Source organism: Podarcis pityusensis (assembly GCF_964106645.2).
Source record: "Podarcis pityusensis genome assembly, chromosome: 8".
In the NCBI taxonomy this organism is placed as follows: domain Eukaryota; kingdom Metazoa; phylum Chordata; class Lepidosauria; order Squamata; family Lacertidae; genus Podarcis; species Podarcis pityusensis.
Window position 1 is genome coordinate 66,830,296 of NC_138033.1, and position 18,453 is coordinate 66,848,748.

General features: G+C 43.7%; 1 protein-coding gene across 12 annotated transcripts in view; it reads right to left on the reverse strand.

Annotated features, from left to right (window-relative positions):
* The window catches only part of VPS13D (vacuolar protein sorting 13 homolog D), a 118,534-nt gene that overhangs the window by 87,168 nt on the left and 12,913 nt on the right, over positions 1-18,453 (reverse strand). For 7 of the 12 annotated variants that reach the window (XM_081015942.1, XM_081015947.1, XM_081015945.1 and 4 more), the window contains 14 exons: positions 18,225-18,395; positions 16,836-16,936; positions 15,547-15,715; positions 14,734-14,826; positions 13,907-14,117; positions 12,809-12,988; positions 11,920-12,050; positions 10,952-11,024; positions 10,667-10,837; positions 9,643-9,773; positions 8,204-8,336; positions 5,162-7,393; positions 3,209-3,357; positions 940-1,983 (listed from right to left, as the gene is read on the reverse strand). In XM_081015942.1, coding sequence (XP_080872068.1) covers positions 940-1,983; positions 3,209-3,357; positions 5,162-7,393; positions 8,204-8,336; positions 9,643-9,773; positions 10,667-10,837; positions 10,952-11,024; positions 11,920-12,050; positions 12,809-12,988; positions 13,907-14,117; positions 14,734-14,826; positions 15,547-15,715; positions 16,836-16,936; positions 18,225-18,395 — 4,989 coding nt within the window. The remainder of the gene's footprint in view (positions 1-939; positions 1,984-3,208; positions 3,358-5,161; positions 7,394-8,203; positions 8,337-9,642; positions 9,774-10,666; positions 10,838-10,951; positions 11,025-11,919; positions 12,051-12,808; positions 12,989-13,906; positions 14,118-14,733; positions 14,827-15,546; positions 15,716-16,835; positions 16,937-18,224; positions 18,396-18,453) is intronic. The other 5 variants (XM_081015948.1, XM_081015943.1, XM_081015939.1 and 2 more) reach the window with 2 other exon arrangements.

Genomic DNA, 18,453 nt, shown 5'->3' on the forward strand with positions numbered 1-18,453 from the left:
CCAACTCTCCTTCAGAACTTTTGTCATCTGAACAATCAGAATTATGTTTTGAAATACATCTGAATGCCTACTCAAAAAACAAATACAAACTTAGACACATATTGATTTGCCTTACTGGTTTGTAGTCAACACAAGCCTACCTTCATGCTTGACTTGGAAGAGACGCAAAGTATTCCCACCTGCATACAAGTTTGGAGAACAGAAGAGCCAGCAGAATTTTCTTCTCTTCTCCAAGCTTCTGTGCAAGTGAGGGTCAAACCAGGCATGACATGCAGTTATCCTTGTAATAAACAGCCAACATGAAAAGCACAATGAGATGGAATGAGGAGTGCTTCAACCCTTTGCTTCTGTCACAGTCCTGAATTATGCCCTGTAAAGTCTTCAGTTGGCAAGGGGAGGCCATTGCAAATAGCAGGCAGAAAATGTGATGATTCCATTCAGGACCAAAAGTGGAACAAAGAGTGAATGACCCCTCGTGCCACAGTCTGAACCCATCTCCTACCCATCCATGGCACCAGCTGTTTTATTTCTTTTTAAAAATCAGCTATGCAAGAGCAAACCACATGATGCACTGGCTTAACAGAAGACTCTGCCTCTGTCACAAGATATCTGACAAGTGCAGAGCTTGGAAGAAAGCCACTTTTCTTTCATTTATTCTGCTGTTTAGAGAAGTGAAGCTCCTGGTTTGAATCCAACAAAGCTCTACTCAAGAGTAGTAGAGCCAATGAAATGGAAGTGCCTCTTGGCCATGTCCCTAAACGTCAATAGGTCTACTCTGAGTATGATTAGCATTGGATACAACCCAGTTTCTCTTCTCCAAAGTGGCAACCCAGAAGAGTCTACTGGGAGTCCTACTTGCCAAAGGGACAACCTGGCAAGTAATCACTGCATGAAGACATAATTTATGAAGACAAACAGGACCCCCTGCCCCTCTCGTACCTTCAGATCCAGTTTGGTATTTAGAGAGTCCTGGCCTTCCGAGGCTGACAATACATTTGCCTCTGATTTAATGGTATGCTGCACATCTTCAGGCTGTGACTTCAAGCTGTGATTCTCGGCAGTGGAGCCAATCCCAAAGAAGTCCAGTATCACCACCCAAGTTTGCAGAGTTATCAAAACATCCAAACAGTTAAAGTCAACATCCACAATACGGTTGATTCTGCCATAACTAGTAGAGAACTCCGGGTGCTTCTTGTCCACCAGCAACATGTTGATGTGGACCAAGGAATCGTCAAAGTCGCTCTTCCCGCAAGGTGTAGCTGTCCTTTCGGCGGTGGGAGAAGGGGGCGGTGTTAACGGATAGCCCGAGTCTGCATCTTCTTTGTGCCTTCTGTGGGAGACGCAGGTGGGCCGCTGATACAGCTGGAAGACATTAGGAGCTTCCTCCATATGAGAAGGGAGGGAACGGGGCATGTCTGGATATTCCACATTAGACACGGACGGACAAGACTGGGAAAGGTACTCCTTGTGTGCTAAACTGGATGGTTTGGGTGCTCCGCGCGACACCATGAGGTTCTTATACAGAGAGTCTGGATTCTTCTCCAGAAGATCCTCCATCAGCAGAGAACGTAAGGCAATCTGAATGGATAAGGTATGAGGGTGGTCCTTGGCAAACTCAACATCAAAATCCTGAAATTTCAAGCTAACCAGGCCTTGTGCCCCAAGCGTAAGGTCACCACTCAGCTGAACCTGGAGCTCTGAAATGTGAAAGGTGGCTTGTATTTGAGTAAAGGACTGTGCCACTTCCTTGACAGGCACAAATTTGTTTGAAGACGCAGAAAAGCTGGAGTGACTGAAGAGCCCGTTTTCCTTCCTGTCAGTGGAAAAGTCGGTGCTCATGCTGCGGAGCGATACTGATGGGGAGCTAGAGCTGGGATACGGGGAGGATGGAAAGCTGGATGGTGGCTTGGTCAAATCTTCATTGCAAACTAAGTTGTCAAGAGTTTGCAAGACTTGCTCATACACATGTTTTGCCAGCACCACCTTTAAGGGAAAAGATGTGCATTTTAAAAAACTTTGGAAACTGAGTTTCAAGAAGTCTGGTGATACTTTCAACCACATGTATCATGCTTCTTCTGGCATGAGAATAGGGCTTCTTCAGTGAACACAAGGTGGGGCAAAGGTGGTTCACTGGAACTTACCATCCTCTGCTGGATAAAGGGACCCAATTACTGCTGGACTAATGTTTCCAACTTATCAAGACAGAAAACTCGTCAAGAAAGCTGCATGTGCTCCTCTTCCGCCTCTCTTGCAGGAAACCTCAGCTTAGTTTCCTGTGTAGCCTAGATCAGAAGTCCTTTTGTCTCTTGCCTATTGAGAAAAAAAATCTCTTCTCTTACCTTTAAACTAATCTTTCCTTAGCTTTAAACTAATCTTTCCCGCCACCTCTATTTTCTTCCACAGCTCTTCTGCTGTTGCCAAATTGTTTCTAGATAGGCAGGAGAGAGAAGGACTTCTGGCCTAGGCTAGACAGGAAACAAAACTGTAGTTTCCTGGCAGTGGAATGTATGTAAACTACTTGAAGAGTTTCCTAACTAGGCAACTTGGAGGCATTAGCCCAGCAGCGATGGGCTCCTGGACCAGGAGAAGAAGAGCCTAACTACGGCTGCCAGTCCCAGGCCTATGCATTAGTGAGAAAGAGCTCTCTACACCTGCAGGATGGTGGAAGTACCGTCAGTGAAGAATTGTGGCCAGCAGGTACATTAGCCTGGAAGCAGTATCATTCTGTAAATGCATAAGGGGAGTTTCTTCCAAACAGCCCTTGTTAAATTATTATTCACACTAAACTCCATGCTACAAAATCAGCTAGAGGACAGTGTGCAAGACCATACTTTTATTGCAGGCGCTTGAAACTGCCCCATAGAGAGAGGCCACTTTGTGAATTACAACAAAATAGACGGAGGAGTTAAAGGTTATCACACAGGGACCACTCTACAGCATTTTAAATGTGTTGGGGGGTATTGTTTTGATTTGTTTTAACTATTTATTTTGTGCTTTCATCCTGTATTTTTTATCTTGTGAACCACCCTGAGATCTTTGGATGAAGGGTGGTATATAAATATAATCAATAAATAATAATAATAATAATAATAATAAATGCAGCATATGTACCACTGAGAATCCTGGAAGTACCAACCAACCAATGGCATCAAAGTCATCTCTATCAGGAGGACCACTACCCAAAATTAGAAACAGAAGTGTACTCTACCCGTAGAGGGTTGACAAATTTCCCCTCGATCCGCATAAGGCTTGAAATTTCAACATCATCGTTCATGGAGAAGGCCAACTCTGCATCGCTCTCTACTGGAATCTTCTCCAGTTTGAACTGGATAGTAGCATTATTCAAAATATGAAACGCTGCAGTTAAGGAGACGTGTGTTCAACGTTATTAAGGTCTGGATTAACAGTCACATTATGCGTTATGATCTGATAAAGACCAGAGATGGGTCACCCATAATAATAATAATAATAATTTTATTATTTATACCCCGCCTACCTTGCTGGGTTTCGCCAGCCACCCTGGGCGGCTCCCAGCAGAATAGTAAAAACATGATAAAAACACTACAGGCTATAGGTAGCAGCTTTACCAGCCAAGATGGAAACCTTGATTCCAATTCTGTTGCTCGAACTCACATGCTGAAAAGGTGCTGCCGGCTACAACCGTAACAGCCTGCATTATGCAAATTAGTGATTACAAATCCACTCGGTAAGAACCAAAGAAGAGCCCTGCTGGATCAGGCCAAAGGCCCATCTGGTCCAAACACCCTGTTCTCACAGTGGCCAACCAGATGTCTATGGGAATCCCACAAGTGGAACCAGAGCACAAGAGAGATCTCGCCCCACCTGGAATTCCCAGCAACGGATATAGTCATCGCAGATAGCAGTCACTGACAGCCTGATCCCCCATGAAATTGTTTAATTCTCTTCTAAAGCCATCCAAATTTGTGTCCATCACTACGTCTTGTGGGAACAAATTCCACACTTTTAACTACACTTGAACTACAGTGGTACCTCTGGTTACGAACTTAATTCATTCCAGAGGTCCGTTCTTAAGTTGAAACCATTCTTATCCTGAAGCGCGCTTTCGCTAAAGGTGCCTCCCACTGCGCATGCGCCTCTAGCGCATGACGTCCTCTTGCATCCCAGGGCAAAGTTCACAACCGGGAGCAACTACTTCCAGGTTAGCGGAGCTCAGAACCTGAAGCGTGCGTAACCAGAAGCGTTCATAACCAGAGGTACCACTGTATGTGCTGTGAAGAAGTACTTCCTTTTGCATGTCCTGAATTTTCCAATGTTTGGCAGCGCACAATTCTCATTACTGGGGCTTTTGTCCGTGCTGAGGTTTGCAAAAGTTTAAAAGAAGAAGCAGAAGTCTCTCCTCCTGCTACTAACTGTAGCCCAGTACGAACAGAAGACCATGCTCGCCCACAGCCCTGAGAAATTCCAGAGGTTTCTGGGAAGAGATGACAGTCAAAGTCGGTTGCCTTTGACTATCTTCTCTTTCCAGAATCCTCTAGAAATACAAAGCCATGCTAAGCTGTGCGAATCGGTTAATAATCAGTAAACAGTTGAGATCTTTTGTGTCTAAAATTACTTCAAAATGGGAAGAAGCTATAGATCGGTGTTTCCCAAACTTGGGGTCTCCAGTTGTTTTTGGACTACAACTCCCAGTGGTCAGAGTTGATGGGATTTGTAGTCCAAAAACAGCTGGAGACCTAAGTTTGGGAAACACTGCTATAGATGAAAGAAAACACCAATTACTACTTAATACAAGGGTGGGGAACCTTTTTTTCCCAGTCCGAGGGCCACATTCTGTGCAACCTTCCAGGGGCCACATGCCAATGGTAAGCAGAGCATCAAATGTAGATTTCACCTTTGTGCAGTAGGCTAGCTTTTTATACACACACCCCTCACTTTACCCTCCATTCTGGCAAGCAAGAAGCATTATCAGGGCACATTAAAGCTAGGCAAAAACTCCCAAGGAGACTTGGATGCAAGATCAATGAAGAGTCCCAAGTGCCAGACAGAGAGGCCTAGACATCTGCATGTGGTCCCTGGACCCAAAGTTCTCCACCCCTGACTTAGATTGACTGCATGGTTACCAACAAATCCGTAGCTCTGACAAGTGGGAGCAAACGAGCCCAAGCCTTGTTTAACTCACCATGGCCTTTATGTAAGGATTCAAAGAAATCGTGCCGAGTGAACTGAGGATCTTCCTGGCTGCTTCCACTGCTGCTAGCAATGCCTGAAGGAGGATGCAGTGCATCTGGCATCTCAGAAGAGGCTTCTTTCTTGGCTGCTAAATGGCTGCTGTTTAGAGAATACATTTTAATATCTCTGATTTCAACTTGAAGCCTATCACTTCTCAGACTGTCCTCTCCGGCCACAAAATTCTGGATCGATATTTGCCCTAAATGCCCCACCAGCAGCTCTGGGCTGCCCGGCTTCCGGGGTATGGATACCACCGGGGATTCAATGTTCACATTCAAAATAAGCTTGATCGTTTCGGTTTTGAAGCGCACCGGAAAGACCTCCTCCCCTTCGCTGTTTTCCAAATTGAAGGGGTCCCTGGACCGAGGCGTCGTATCGAACAGAGACACCATTTCACTATACTCTGCCGTCTTCGTGGCCAAGACGGTGGTCACTTTCGTGGCTGCACTCTTCAGCATGCTGCGGAAGTTCTCCTCCAGCTCGTCCATGGACAAGGTGATCTCTTTCAAGAACTTAGCCGAGTGGTTGTAATGCAGCGAGGCCATCCTGAGCTGGAGCGAGCACTCCTCTTTCGACTTCTCTGAGAAAGTGAAGCTCAAGGCGTCAGGAAGGCTACTGGCATCGTCGAACTGGAGAAATGTAGGCTTGAAGGAGCCCGTGACGTGGGTGAGGTTTTCATACCGCATCATATTCCCAATGCTTACGACATACTGGTTTTTCATGCTGTCCAGAGTCAGGTCCATAAGATGCAGGCAACCCAGCGAGCCATTTATGTCCAGCCTGCTGCCCATGGAGACGTTCACTTTGGTTCCACCAATGCTCGCCGTTGCAATTTTCCGGCCAAGTTTTTCTCCGTTCACCATCGTAACCGTCCTAAGGAGAAGGATGTTTAACCAGTGGATGTCTACTGCTACCTCTGTACTCTGGGCGTGGGTGGTCTGGAAAGTTTCCTGCTCATTGAAATGCCTTTCTGCATCGGTCATGAGTGGCTGAGGACTAGAATCGTCTTTCTCCTTTGGGAAGGACTTTTGGAGAAAGCCAATCAGTTCAACGATCGTCTCCGGGTTGAGAATGATATCCAGGTTGTTCATCTGGACCGATATCACTTGGAGAGTGCTGTCCAAGTTCATGGAGGGGCACTCTGCACTCACAAACTGGTATTCCAACTTAATTAAGGATTCGTCGTCCTGTGGGAAGGTGCCAGGCAAATCACTTGACGCCACAGCGTATTTCTTGGTCGAGTGCACCCTGTCAGCTACACGAGCCTCATCGAGCCCACCGACAGGGGACTGGGCTCTGCTGTCCCGGAGGCTTCCTGTTGGAACATCGAAACTGAGATTCTTGTGAGAAGCCATCAAGAGGTCAAAATCAGAACCGTAGGTTTGCATAGTGTCAACCAGCAGCAAGCCGTGGACTGTGAGGGAAACTTCTGCGTCGTAAGGCCTCTTCACAAAATGTGCATTCGTGCCGAAAACCTTGAGGACGGAGATATACCGGCCATTGCTTTCAACGGCTAATTGCATACAGTTAACTTGGAACTCTGCTAAAAGCAGCTGCGATTCTACAAGGACTTCCTTAGTGTGTTGTTCTACCACCATCACGCTCTGTGTTAAATTCACCACAGAGCTGTGCAAACTTCCACGCTGGTCCAGATCTGAAAAAGTCACCTCTTTGCCTATCTGCGAAGTGCCCGCAATGTCTGTATCAGATGTGCTCAGCCTTCCAAAGCAGTTGTTCAGAGCCATTATTTTATCCTCGTTGATGTGTATTTTCAAATCAGGCAGATTCCCAGACAAGACGGCTCCCGGGTACTTGGGATCAGAGGTGTAGATCAACCTGCGTTCCAGCTGCAAGTGGACGTTGAATTTCTCCACCACATGGGTTGGGCCGACATCACTGTCCTGGGCATGCTTCCAATTGTCTTTCACTCGGCCGACCATGATCTGCAGATCCATGAATGACAAGCTGTAGGTCTCATACATTTTTTTGCTCATCAAGTGCGCCTGCAACTGCGCTTCACTGATTTCTACCCCCGTGAACTTGAGAGTTTTGTCCTCGCCAGCCACATTAATTTCAGGAGGCGGGCTGCTTGGAGGGGTTGCAAGAGGTGTTTTATACTCATCGTCGCTCAGGTCACTCAGCTCTGAAGATGGACCACCGGAGCTCCTCTTTTTGTGCTCCTCTAGAAGATTGAGAAGACAGGAGAGAGAAATTTATTCAGGTATTCTCTCTTTCTCAATCTTATGCTCAAAGTCTATCCATGAACAAAGCCTGTCTGCTGCAACTGGACAGTGCCAATCCTGAATGTATTGGATTTGTGACCATTATGCTCATTGGCCTTCAGTAGCAGAGAAGCTCTCCTGGATGAAGTATTAATTGCCTCTTGTCTATTTTTTGGAAATCCTGCAATGTGCTAAGTTTCTTTTACTCTGCTAACTACAGTGGACGCTCGGGTTGCGAACGTGATCCGTGAGGGAGGAACATTCACAACCCACAGTGTTTGCAACCCGCAGCACCACGTCTGTACACGCGCAGGTCGCGATTTGGTCCTTCTGTGCATGCGCGAGCACCAAAACCCAGAAGTAACCTGTTCCTGTACTTCCAGGTTTGGCGTGGTGCGCAACCCGAAAATGTGCAACCTGAAGCGTCTGTAACTCGAGGTATGACTGTATATGTTGGAATCTCCTCTGGGTCAATATGAGCAGAATTCATGGCATAAATATGTGTAATTAGAAAAGAAACTGGCATAGGAACTGAACTCCTTGATGCTTCCAGGATTCTGGTTCCTTGCATTCTAAATCAGAATAGTCAGTCACAGTTTTAGCTGTTTTTTCAAAAGGTTTTTTTTTTTTTTTTAAGGACTAGCACTGGCGATACCCCACAGATTCTCTTCCTATTCAAAGCATTTTGAATAAAATAACAATTTTCTGATTTCAAGATTAACAGGCATGCTCCTCCACCATCATCACCCTACTAAAAGTGTAAACAGTACCTTGTGTGTTGGTAAGCAGCATTCTTCCCAAATCGATCACTACTAAAACTGGATCAGCAAATTTAAAGTCATCGGGGAAGATCACCTGAGGAGCAGAAATATCAAGGCACACCGTCCAGCGCTTGCTTTCTTCCTGAAAAGAAAAAAATATTTTAAAAAGAAGTTTATTTATTATGTATAGGTCCAATAAGATTGCAAGAAAACAGCTAGCCCCAAATACTACTAAGGAACATTATAACATATGGCATTCATATTATGTGCAAGCCTCTGTTCATTTGGTTTTGCTGTTTTCATTTTTGCTTTATTAGCTATTGTCATTTTTATAACTGCAATCATAAAAATAAAGCAGTAGAAATGAACAGCTAATAACTGCAAGAGCACTTTATGAATTTTATTTATTCAAGAAGCTGAATATTATCCAAGTTGCGTACGTAACAGGGTAAAACAATTACCAATAACATATAGTTTAAAATCAGCAAAATTTAAAACCAAGTAAATTTAACTTTCTTCTGGTTGAAGCGAAAAGGGTTTTAACAGGCATCTAAAACATATAAAATGAAGGTACCTGCCGAACGTTTATTCAGGGAGTTCCAAGGCACACAAAAATTAAAAACAGCACTGACAAATCAGTATAGAGAGACAAAATGAGTGGCTAATGCTTGTGTAACAAAAACATCTTCATAGTATGTCCGAAGACAACCAGAGAGGAAGCATGTCCAATTTTCCTAGTAAGAGACTTGCACAACCAGGTAGCCACCAGCGAGAAGACTCTGGGTTATAGCCAATGCTATTCCTACACAGAGCAGACTTACTGAAATAAATGAACATGACTAATCTAGGCCCATTAATTTTAGTAGGTAGGACTTAGTTCAATACAACCCATCCTGGGATCCACTAACCATCACCGGCTCTCTGGAGCAAATCAGAGGTATTGACTAAGTGTATAGGAATAAGCAAATCTTCAGCCAACTTGATGCTAGGCAATTTTAAGGGCTTTACCAACATTTTACCCAAAAATAATCCAGTCAGCTAGTGTAACTGATGCAAGATCGGTATAATTTGAGCCAACTCTTGTATGGGAAGCCACCTTATCTACACAGTGAGTGGCAGCTGCTCACCAGGAATTCAGGCAAGGAACATTGAGAGCCCTACCTAGCAACCTTTCCTGCATGCAAACCAGGCGCTCTGTCACTGGTTCTGCTATTCATATTCCAGCCAAAATCCAGGCCAACCATAGTTTGCAAAAAATAAATAAAAAATCCATGCAAATTTCCCCCCTTAATATACCACATTTTATACACTCAATTTTTCAAAGTGTGTGCATGTCCATTGGTCCTCTCTCCCTTCTGATCCAGAGACCGACATTACATTAAGCTACTTTCGTGCTGATACACATAGATGCAAAGAGGACAAGTCACCATCCTTTGAAATCCCCTTACAATGAAATCCCCCACAAGCAAGCGGTCGATGGTTTGCCTGATTTCGGCTTTCGTCTGCATTTTGAGCTTGTTGTACTGTCTCCTGGCAGCTGCAGCCACTCTCAGCTCCAGCTCAGACTGGCATCCGAAACCTGCACCAAGAGACAGACAGAGGTGGATGCCACAGTTTGCTTTCAATGGTACAGAAAGGAAAAAAGTAACAATCAATGGAGATAAGTTTCATAGGCGGGGAAAAAGGGGGGGGAGAGATTTCCAAGTTAAGGCTATTTCCCCTCTTTTATGAGCATAAGGAGTGTATCTCTCTAACTAGGCAAATAGTGTAACTGACAATTTGGGAGTTGTCGCTTCTTAATTCTAAAATAAATGTTATATGCAGGAAATGTCCGTAATTGAGAAAACTTCCTCTTCCCGCACCCGCCAAGTCATTGTTAGAAGCCAGTCACACATTCCATTCGGACTTTATGAAGATAAAACAATGCTCACAGAGGACTCACAAGCCACCGCAGATGTCATTTATGGGCAAGAAACACCCTATGCTCACAAAGTTATTTCTCTCCCAGGTTTAGCTCCAAGAGGGTAATTAGTAATTCACCCCTTGCTGGAACTCTGCAGGTAAGAGCTGAACAGCCATCTGCCGATGGTAATCTAGCTCTTGATTTCTTGCACTGAGATGCTCTTATTATTCTATGCCTCTTACTCTCCCCGGGGGCTCAAAGTCTCCCAGACACTTGATCTGGAAAATCATCCAGGAGTCAAGTCCGCTCAGGAATACTTTATGATGACCACATCAAGGTAACGTAAGAAAAATTCTAACTTGATGGCCGTCACAATATTGGGGCATTGAGTTCCAGAGTTTACATATAAGAAATCTCATTCAATTCTTACTAGCGCACATGCATTGTACGGAATAAATTCTTTATTGCTACTTTGACAGTACTTAAGTATGAAGAAAGAAAAAAAGAAAAAGAAAGGAAAGGAAAACAAAGAAATGTAATTATTCTAGCAAAAAACAAGAAAGGTTAACCTGAGGTATGAACCCTTCCCTTGTAGAAGAAATCGGCTACTTTCTTAATGGCTTGTGGATTGTAAATAATATTTAGAGGTCGGGTACTGACTTCCAGACGTCTCTCAAAATTGCTGCGAACTGGGTTTCTCTCATACAGCATCTCAAACACTGGAACAGCAGGATCAGCAGCTGAATCAAAACAGAGCACAAGAGAGACCAGCAATGATGCCACTGACACGCACAGCGCTCAGGTGTATTTTCAGTTGTTAACGATAGATTTGCTACAAAAATGAGAAATGTTACCAGCGCTTTCATTACTCGTGTCTGAAGAGGACGTCTGGAGACCAATGGAAGAGACACAGCCGACTTCTTTTTGCTGATGAGAACAAGAAAGATATTATTATAGTTTATTATTTATTGTATTTATATCCCACCTTTTCCTCCAAGGAGCTCAAGGTGGAGTATGTAGCTCTCCCCCCTCCACATTTAATCCCCACAACAACCCTGTGGGGTAGAATAGTCTGAGAAGCAGTGACTGGCCCAAGTTCACCTAGTGAGAGCTTTATGGCCAAGTGGAAATCTGAACCCTGGTCTCCCAGGTGCAAGTGCAATGCTCGCACTGCTACACGAAACTGGATCTCGCCACACTGTACCCTGTGTGTTATGTCTTTTAACCTATTCAAAACGAAACGTTCTACATTCTGTTGTAATTTCTATCATTTCTTGGGCTTATTGGTACAACTAATGGCCTTGTGGAATTTTAATAATGACAGCTGCAATCCTAAACACATACCCACTTGGAAGCAAGTCCCATTGAAACCAATGGAGTTTACATTCAAGTACATCCTTTTCAGATTGTGTGATCAAATTCACAAACAGAAGTCAGAATGAAAATACTTTTTTTAAAGAATGTTCCCCCCCCCCTTTTTTTTTTTGCAATCTTTCAAGCTTAAGGCAAATCATTAAGGTATGGGTCACTAACCTGTGGACCTCCAGATACTGTTGGACTATCAACTCTTATCAACCCTGATTTTGGGGCCATGCTGACAGAGGCTCATGGGAGTTGCAGTTCAGAAGAACTAGGGGGCAACAGGCTGGCAAAAGCTGCTCTAGCAGATGTGCCTGCAGCGCAACAGCTGGATAATCCTCTCCCCCAACTCACTTTAGCAGAAAACTGGTTGTCCCCCGACCCCTTTTATGAACACAATGTAACATATATGTTAAATTCCAAGTTCTGCAACAAATCATGTTATTGGCACAATTCAACATACGGGGTTAGGGAAGACAAGGACAGGAAATATGGTCCCTTCCGTCGCTAAGTCTCGTAGGAAGAGGCTACCAAGCTGAACCTTGAAAAGGGAAGAATTCCTCCGAGGAAGAGATTCTGCTAAGATGGTTACTCCTAGAAAAAGAAGCACACAAAAGCCGGTGTCATGTTGACTAAAAAAAATAATCATGGCACTGATCTGCTGAAAAACAGAAACAAGGAAGATAAATGCCCCTTGACAGCAAGGGCTAACACATCTTGTTTGTTACAGCTGCTGCTGCAATCATATCTGTTCCATATGATTTTCCCCAGCAGTGCAAGTGAGAGTCTGCTTCAAATCCAACCTATGTGAAGGCACATTGGCCTACATAAGGAACAGGGCCTTTTCTACTGCGGCCCCAAGGAGAATGCAACCAGAACATTCTGTTTGGTTGCAAGAGCCGTATTAAAGAACTGGCAGTGTCTGGGCTGTCACCAATAAATGTTAGGTTGGCTCCGTTGTGGGCCCCATCCGAGCACAGAAAATCATCCACATATAATTGAGAGAACTGTGTTGGGGGGCAGGTCTAAAGCTACCAAAGGATTGTCAGGGATACTGATGTATGGCTGGCGCAGAGAACACACCTCGTCCTTGTATCCCACTGCCATTTACTTATTGCCTGGTAATATTAGGCCTGGCCTATTTTGAGCAGCTCACTGTTACTGCAATTCTCATCAATACCACTACTTCCTGATGGCATGTGCTGTTCAAGAGCAGAAGAGACTGCTTGGAAGGTTTTCCTGCATTAGAAGTGTTTAACACTGCACTAGTGGATCCCCTGCACCACTGGAGATTCCAGTTCATAATTTTAACAGAAAGAGGCTTCTCGCACGTGCACACACACAACCAATACCTGAAAATTCAAGCTGCATGAAAGCTCTTTCATGGGCCTGCAGGCCCTTCTTCCCAGCATGTAGCAAAGTGACAGAGCCACCTTGCAGTTGGAGATTTAACTTTGCCAAAACATGATCCCTCTTTGTGAAGGTGTTTATGTTGGAGACGTCCGCAGCTGGATCAAAAAAATCATCGGCACCTAATAATACAAGGAGAGGAAACAGCAGAGACTTTAGAAAATGCAAAGCACTTGCAAGCAAATCCGCCCAACCTTAACTACAGAGTGAGAGCTTCTGGCCATTAATTGTGCTGTTGTTGTTTTTGAGGTTTTCTTTAAAAAATATGAATACTACCGCACAAACTTAAAGGAGCACAAAATAATTAGTTTTAACATTGAATAGAAATCCATACTTGGCCCAGACCCCTATCTCAGAATTTAAGAAGGCTGGATGGAAGAGACCCTGCAGAATCAGCAGGAAAGTCCCCCAGATCCTTCTGGATGCCAAGACAACTCATATTTTGCCAGAGGCAGATCATTTTAACAGATGTGGAACAGGTTTTAAACTGGCAAGAGCCTAGTCTTGGTCGGGTAATCTTAAAGTAAAAATAGTACATGCCCAACAATGAGACCACCAAACCAGAGGTCAGCATGGAATTAATAGTACAGGGTTTGAGTGCCAATTAGACTCTTTATCAAAACCTGGTCTTCGGAACAGCCATCCACATTTTCTATTGCCAGTCCCAAGAATGGAACAACACAGCTCCCAACTACATCTAGTCAAAGCAGGCTCTTACTGGTTTTCCAGCATAATCGTCATGGATATGTATTGTCCATGTAGTACACCACAACTATGTGATTTTAACACACATTTTTTTATAAAGTTCTGGGTCTTGTTTGTTGTTGGTGGGGGGGGGTCACTTATTGTGTACAGTGTGGCAGCACCTTCACCAAGAGCAAGGATGGAAAACCTGCAGCCACACAGGTCCTGTTGGGACTCCCGACTCCCATCACCATAGCCAACGAGCAAGGGATGATGGGAAATGTAGTCCAACAACAACTGGAGGGCCACAAGTTTCCCACAACTGATCTAGAGCTTCAGGGTAAGTTTTCCCATACCAGCGACATCGTCCGGCCTCCACTGTTCAGATGTTTCCGAAAGCAGTCCTTCGAGAGATTCCGTTTCCAGGGCTTCCTGAGAATCGCTGTACCAGCCTCCCCACCCAGGAAACCAGGACTGAAGATAGCGAAGCATTCCACTGCTGCTAGTATCCGATTCGATTGCAATCGTTTCCTCTGAGGAATCGGACAGCGGCTCCTTGATGCTCTGCTTGAAATGAGGAAAGGTATAATTCTTTTTTTAAAAAAGAGGAATTTAAAAGGTGCTGCTAATCAGAACTATTTTCTCTTACTGTTATTACATGCCTGGAGTGAGTGCATGATTGACCTGCTTTATCCCTGCTCTGTCTCAACGTGTTTGCTGGAATACTGCTACCACCACACCCTCTAACCCACAGCACGATCCAGTGGCGACAGAAACGGGATCCAAACTGGTATTACCAAAGAACAAAAAAGGAGATCAGAATAGCTAGGGAGAGCTCCAAGATTTGTGCAAGAACTAAAAAAAGATATACAGGGAGGGGAAATCTAAGGGGACAAAGAAGTAAACCAAACACAGCCCAAAGTGTACTGGAGAAACTTCATTAGCAACAGGGTGTTTATTTTGGGATTTATTTATTTTTTTTGCTTTGTATCTCACGCTGAATACTGGATAAATGAGATTCAAACAATGCATGAAATCAAATCAATAATTCTGATGTTATTTCACGTGCTTAAAGTCACCGATCTCAGACGTTTCCAGGTTGGGTTGGTTTTCTGTTTGCATCATTAGCAGCTCCAAACCCCCTAAGGTGCTTCTAAATATTGCATCTCATAAAATCTCTAACCTCAGCAAGTTCGCAGAATCTATTGTACACTATCTCGCGCAAGATTTTCAGCTCCTCAAATGTCTGTTCATCCTCAATGCGCTCTATCTCCTCCTGCAGGCAGAAAAGGAAATGTTGGCAAATAATCCAGAAAGCTGAAAGACTCAACTCTTCATTCAGATAGCCATTTCTTTTCTTGAAGGAGCCACTTAATCTGAAGTTATGAGAATTAAGCTTTGAAATCACAACACCAAGTTAAGAAAATGGTCCAGTCTGGATGCAAGGCATCTCGGTTTATTAAGGAGAAAGCTGCATGAGCCTTGTATGCATGCACACCACCCCTCAACTCCTCAGTGTACCAGACTTCCAGATTTCTGCTATAGTTACCTATTACATTCTAACTGGGAAACTATAGTTACAATGATCGGAACCCATTATTTGAAGGTGGTTTCAAATCCTGGTTTCAAACGGCACTCAGAGGCCTACTGCCTCCGACACTGGAGGGAGGTGATAAAGAACTCCTTGGAGTCTCTGTAAATGTTACTTCTCCAGATGTTTGGACTACATTTCCCATCATCCCTAGCTAACAGGACCAGTGGTCAGGGATGATGGCAATTGTAGTCCCAATTGTAGTCCCAAACATCTGGAGGGCCAGAGTTTGCCTATGGCTGAATCTGAACAAAGGTAAGCTCTAAAATGTTTCCAACAGGCAACAACGTATATATATTTTAAGCCACAAAAGGTCTACAACGGATTGTGATTATACATGCCAGTTGAGGAGCTATAATCTCAAAATGATGGCTAAGATACCGTAGCCCAGCTGTTTCCCAATACCTGCTCCTCATCAGACAGCTCCACTTCTTTCAACTTCTTGTAATACAGATCTGTGTACAATACAGCATCTTGGGCCCGATGCAACACGAAATCCCAGGAACAGCGTTCCCTCTGCTCTCTGATCTCCGCAATGTGTGCATTCAGAGCAAAAAGCCACCACTCCCGGCAGCTGAAACATTGCAAATGAATGTAATTCTGGTTATTATTATTATCATCACTCTTTCATTCATTGCCTTCTAACCCACTGCCTCAAGGTATTTTACATGCAATGTAATTAAAAGTCAAAAAGGAAAAGCAACACACACATTTTAAATGAGACTAAAATTCTAACAAGTGGACACTCATGGTTAGCAGTTATCCCTCAGGCTGCAGAAAGATGCAAGAAAAGGATGAACTACAAATGGTACTACAAGGCTCTTGCTTGAGGCAGGCTGCAGGTCTAAATGGGAACACTCTAGCTGGTATTTCGTTTCAGGCTCCCCACTTGTTCAATTCTATCTTCATTAACCACTGTAGGAGAGACCCTACAGCCTGCAAGATAAATTTTTAAAACCAATAGTGGACCGAAGGGATCGACTGGTTATACTAAAAAGTCAAAACAACAAGGGGTAGACTATCTCCAATCAACAAGACAAAACTTAAAAACTAAGTTGGGTAAGATAATATAGAATGCTTCTGAATATTACAGGAAGGTGAAGTACAGCTTTAGACCAATATAAAAATATATATAAATATGAACAAAAAGATAAAGTGGGGGGATGATGATACAATAACAGATTTACTTCTCTATTGTCAAAATCTGATTGAAATCCAATAGTATGACAACAAAAATTGTCAAGCAGATACATTTCATCCCAATCAGCCTTTTTCAGTGATCAGAAGAAAATTATTATAGGCAACCTCTTTACAAAGTATTGGCAGCTCTGTCTAAATGATGCGCTGAGCTCACCAGTCATACAAACTCATGATCACAGGATTACTATGCACAAGTGGTGGTACTGAAAGCACACCACACGAACAAACAAAAGCCCTTCTTCATCTTAGCACTGTTATCTCCATTTGTCACTTTGCCAAGCTATGACACTCCTCCAAACTGTAGTTTCTGTGTATGAGCATAATCTTCAGTCCTATTTAAAATTAAACATAAAAGCAGATGGCAACTCAAGCATGCATTCTTATCATCATCATCAACAACAAAAAGTATACCAGAAGGTTTAGGGAACAGTATTTAATTAGGAAAGGGAGACTTGCGTGTATGGTTATTTGATCCAAGAAAACAGAGCTCATACTTTCCAGCTACGGGGACCCTCGGCTTCCATCTTCTGAATCTGAGTTGTCGCTCTTTTCGATCCAGCTCTTTCAAAAAGTCCATTATTTGTCGGTATTGTGTCTGTGTAAATAAAATAACCATACAGTGGTTAGGCAATCAGTACGGATGCATTCTGTAACAGAACACAAATGCCAACTCAAGAATGAACTTTGCCGCTTTGCCTAAAAAACTGTCCACACATATAACGAAAAGGCAACATGGGCTTTAAGTAACTGTCCAGGGTAGATGGCAAGGCTAGAGAGATGCAAATGCAGTAACACATTTATAGTTAGTGGCTTTGATAGTTTATTCCCAAATTCAGATTAAAGAAGCTTAAAAAAGGGATGCAAACACAGGAAGCAATTTCTGAAACCTCCGTAGATATCGGCTGTGAGGACTCAAGCTTTGTGGTTTGAAGCAAGCCCTCCCGACCTGTTAGGTTCGCTGCTGACTACTTGCATTTTTTGTGGCATGTAGGCATGTAAGGCTATGTACTATTGGTAGAAAAGGTGCAGCATGGAAGATCATCATATTTTTTTCCAGTGCTTCAAGTATTCAAAGCACTCTCTATACATACCTTGTTGTAACCCTTACAACAGATGTGGAAAATCTTTTTCAACCTGAGAGCTGCATTCCCACGGTAAAGAAACTTCCAAGGGCATCTTTCTAGGAATGGGTGGTACCAGACTCATACACCACCACAGAGACCTTTACGTACATAAAAAGCTATTTTCCATGGAAACAGAAGCTAATGTTCAATTCTTGATAACTCCACTCAACTCTCCCCTTTCTTTTGACACCCCCCCCCCTCTGGTTTAAAAGAAAAGGCTCTCCAACGTTCTTTACCTGCCATAACTGGGCAGAATAATACAAACCAAGGTCAGAGCCGAGGTTTCCTAAAAGCTGAGCAGTTAATGGTTAAAAGGAGACCCAGAGGGCTGGCTGAAATCTGGCCGCAGCAAGCCTACATATTCTCCAATTGGGAGTGGCAGTGGTGAAGTCTAAGAGACTGTGGCTCTCCTAAGCTGCCAAGCAAGTTCATGGAAAAAGGCGGAATTCAAACAAGGGCCTTTCTATACAATTCTATACAAGCCTGGAGTAAAGAAGGAAGTTAAGCAACGTGTGCATGAATGAAAACATTGTATGCAGGAGAAATGGTATGTGATTCACTTGAGTGGTATATGTATGCTGGTACTCTGTGTTAAAATGAAAGACGTACATTAGCATTCTTCTTCTATGAGTTGTTTGATATGACATTCAGCCTTGATTTGTGTAGGTTTTGCCAACAAGCACTGCAGGCCGTTACTGTCTGGCTTCGACAACTGGAAATGTTTGCCTTACAGGGCAACCTCCTTAAAGCAGCTTTTACCTGTGAAAGTTTCAGAGGTATCGTCTCTAGCTGAATGTCAAACTCAAGCCGTGGGGTATTCCGCGATTTGAGGGGCTCCTTGGAACAGTTTCTCTTTAGAAGGGCAGAGGTACACACAGGCTCCATGATGTAGTTATGGTCACGGCTTTCCATGCTTTCATCCATTGCTTCCTGGAAATCATAACCAAGTTAATTCCTCTGAATAGGCAAGCATTTCTCATGCTCACAG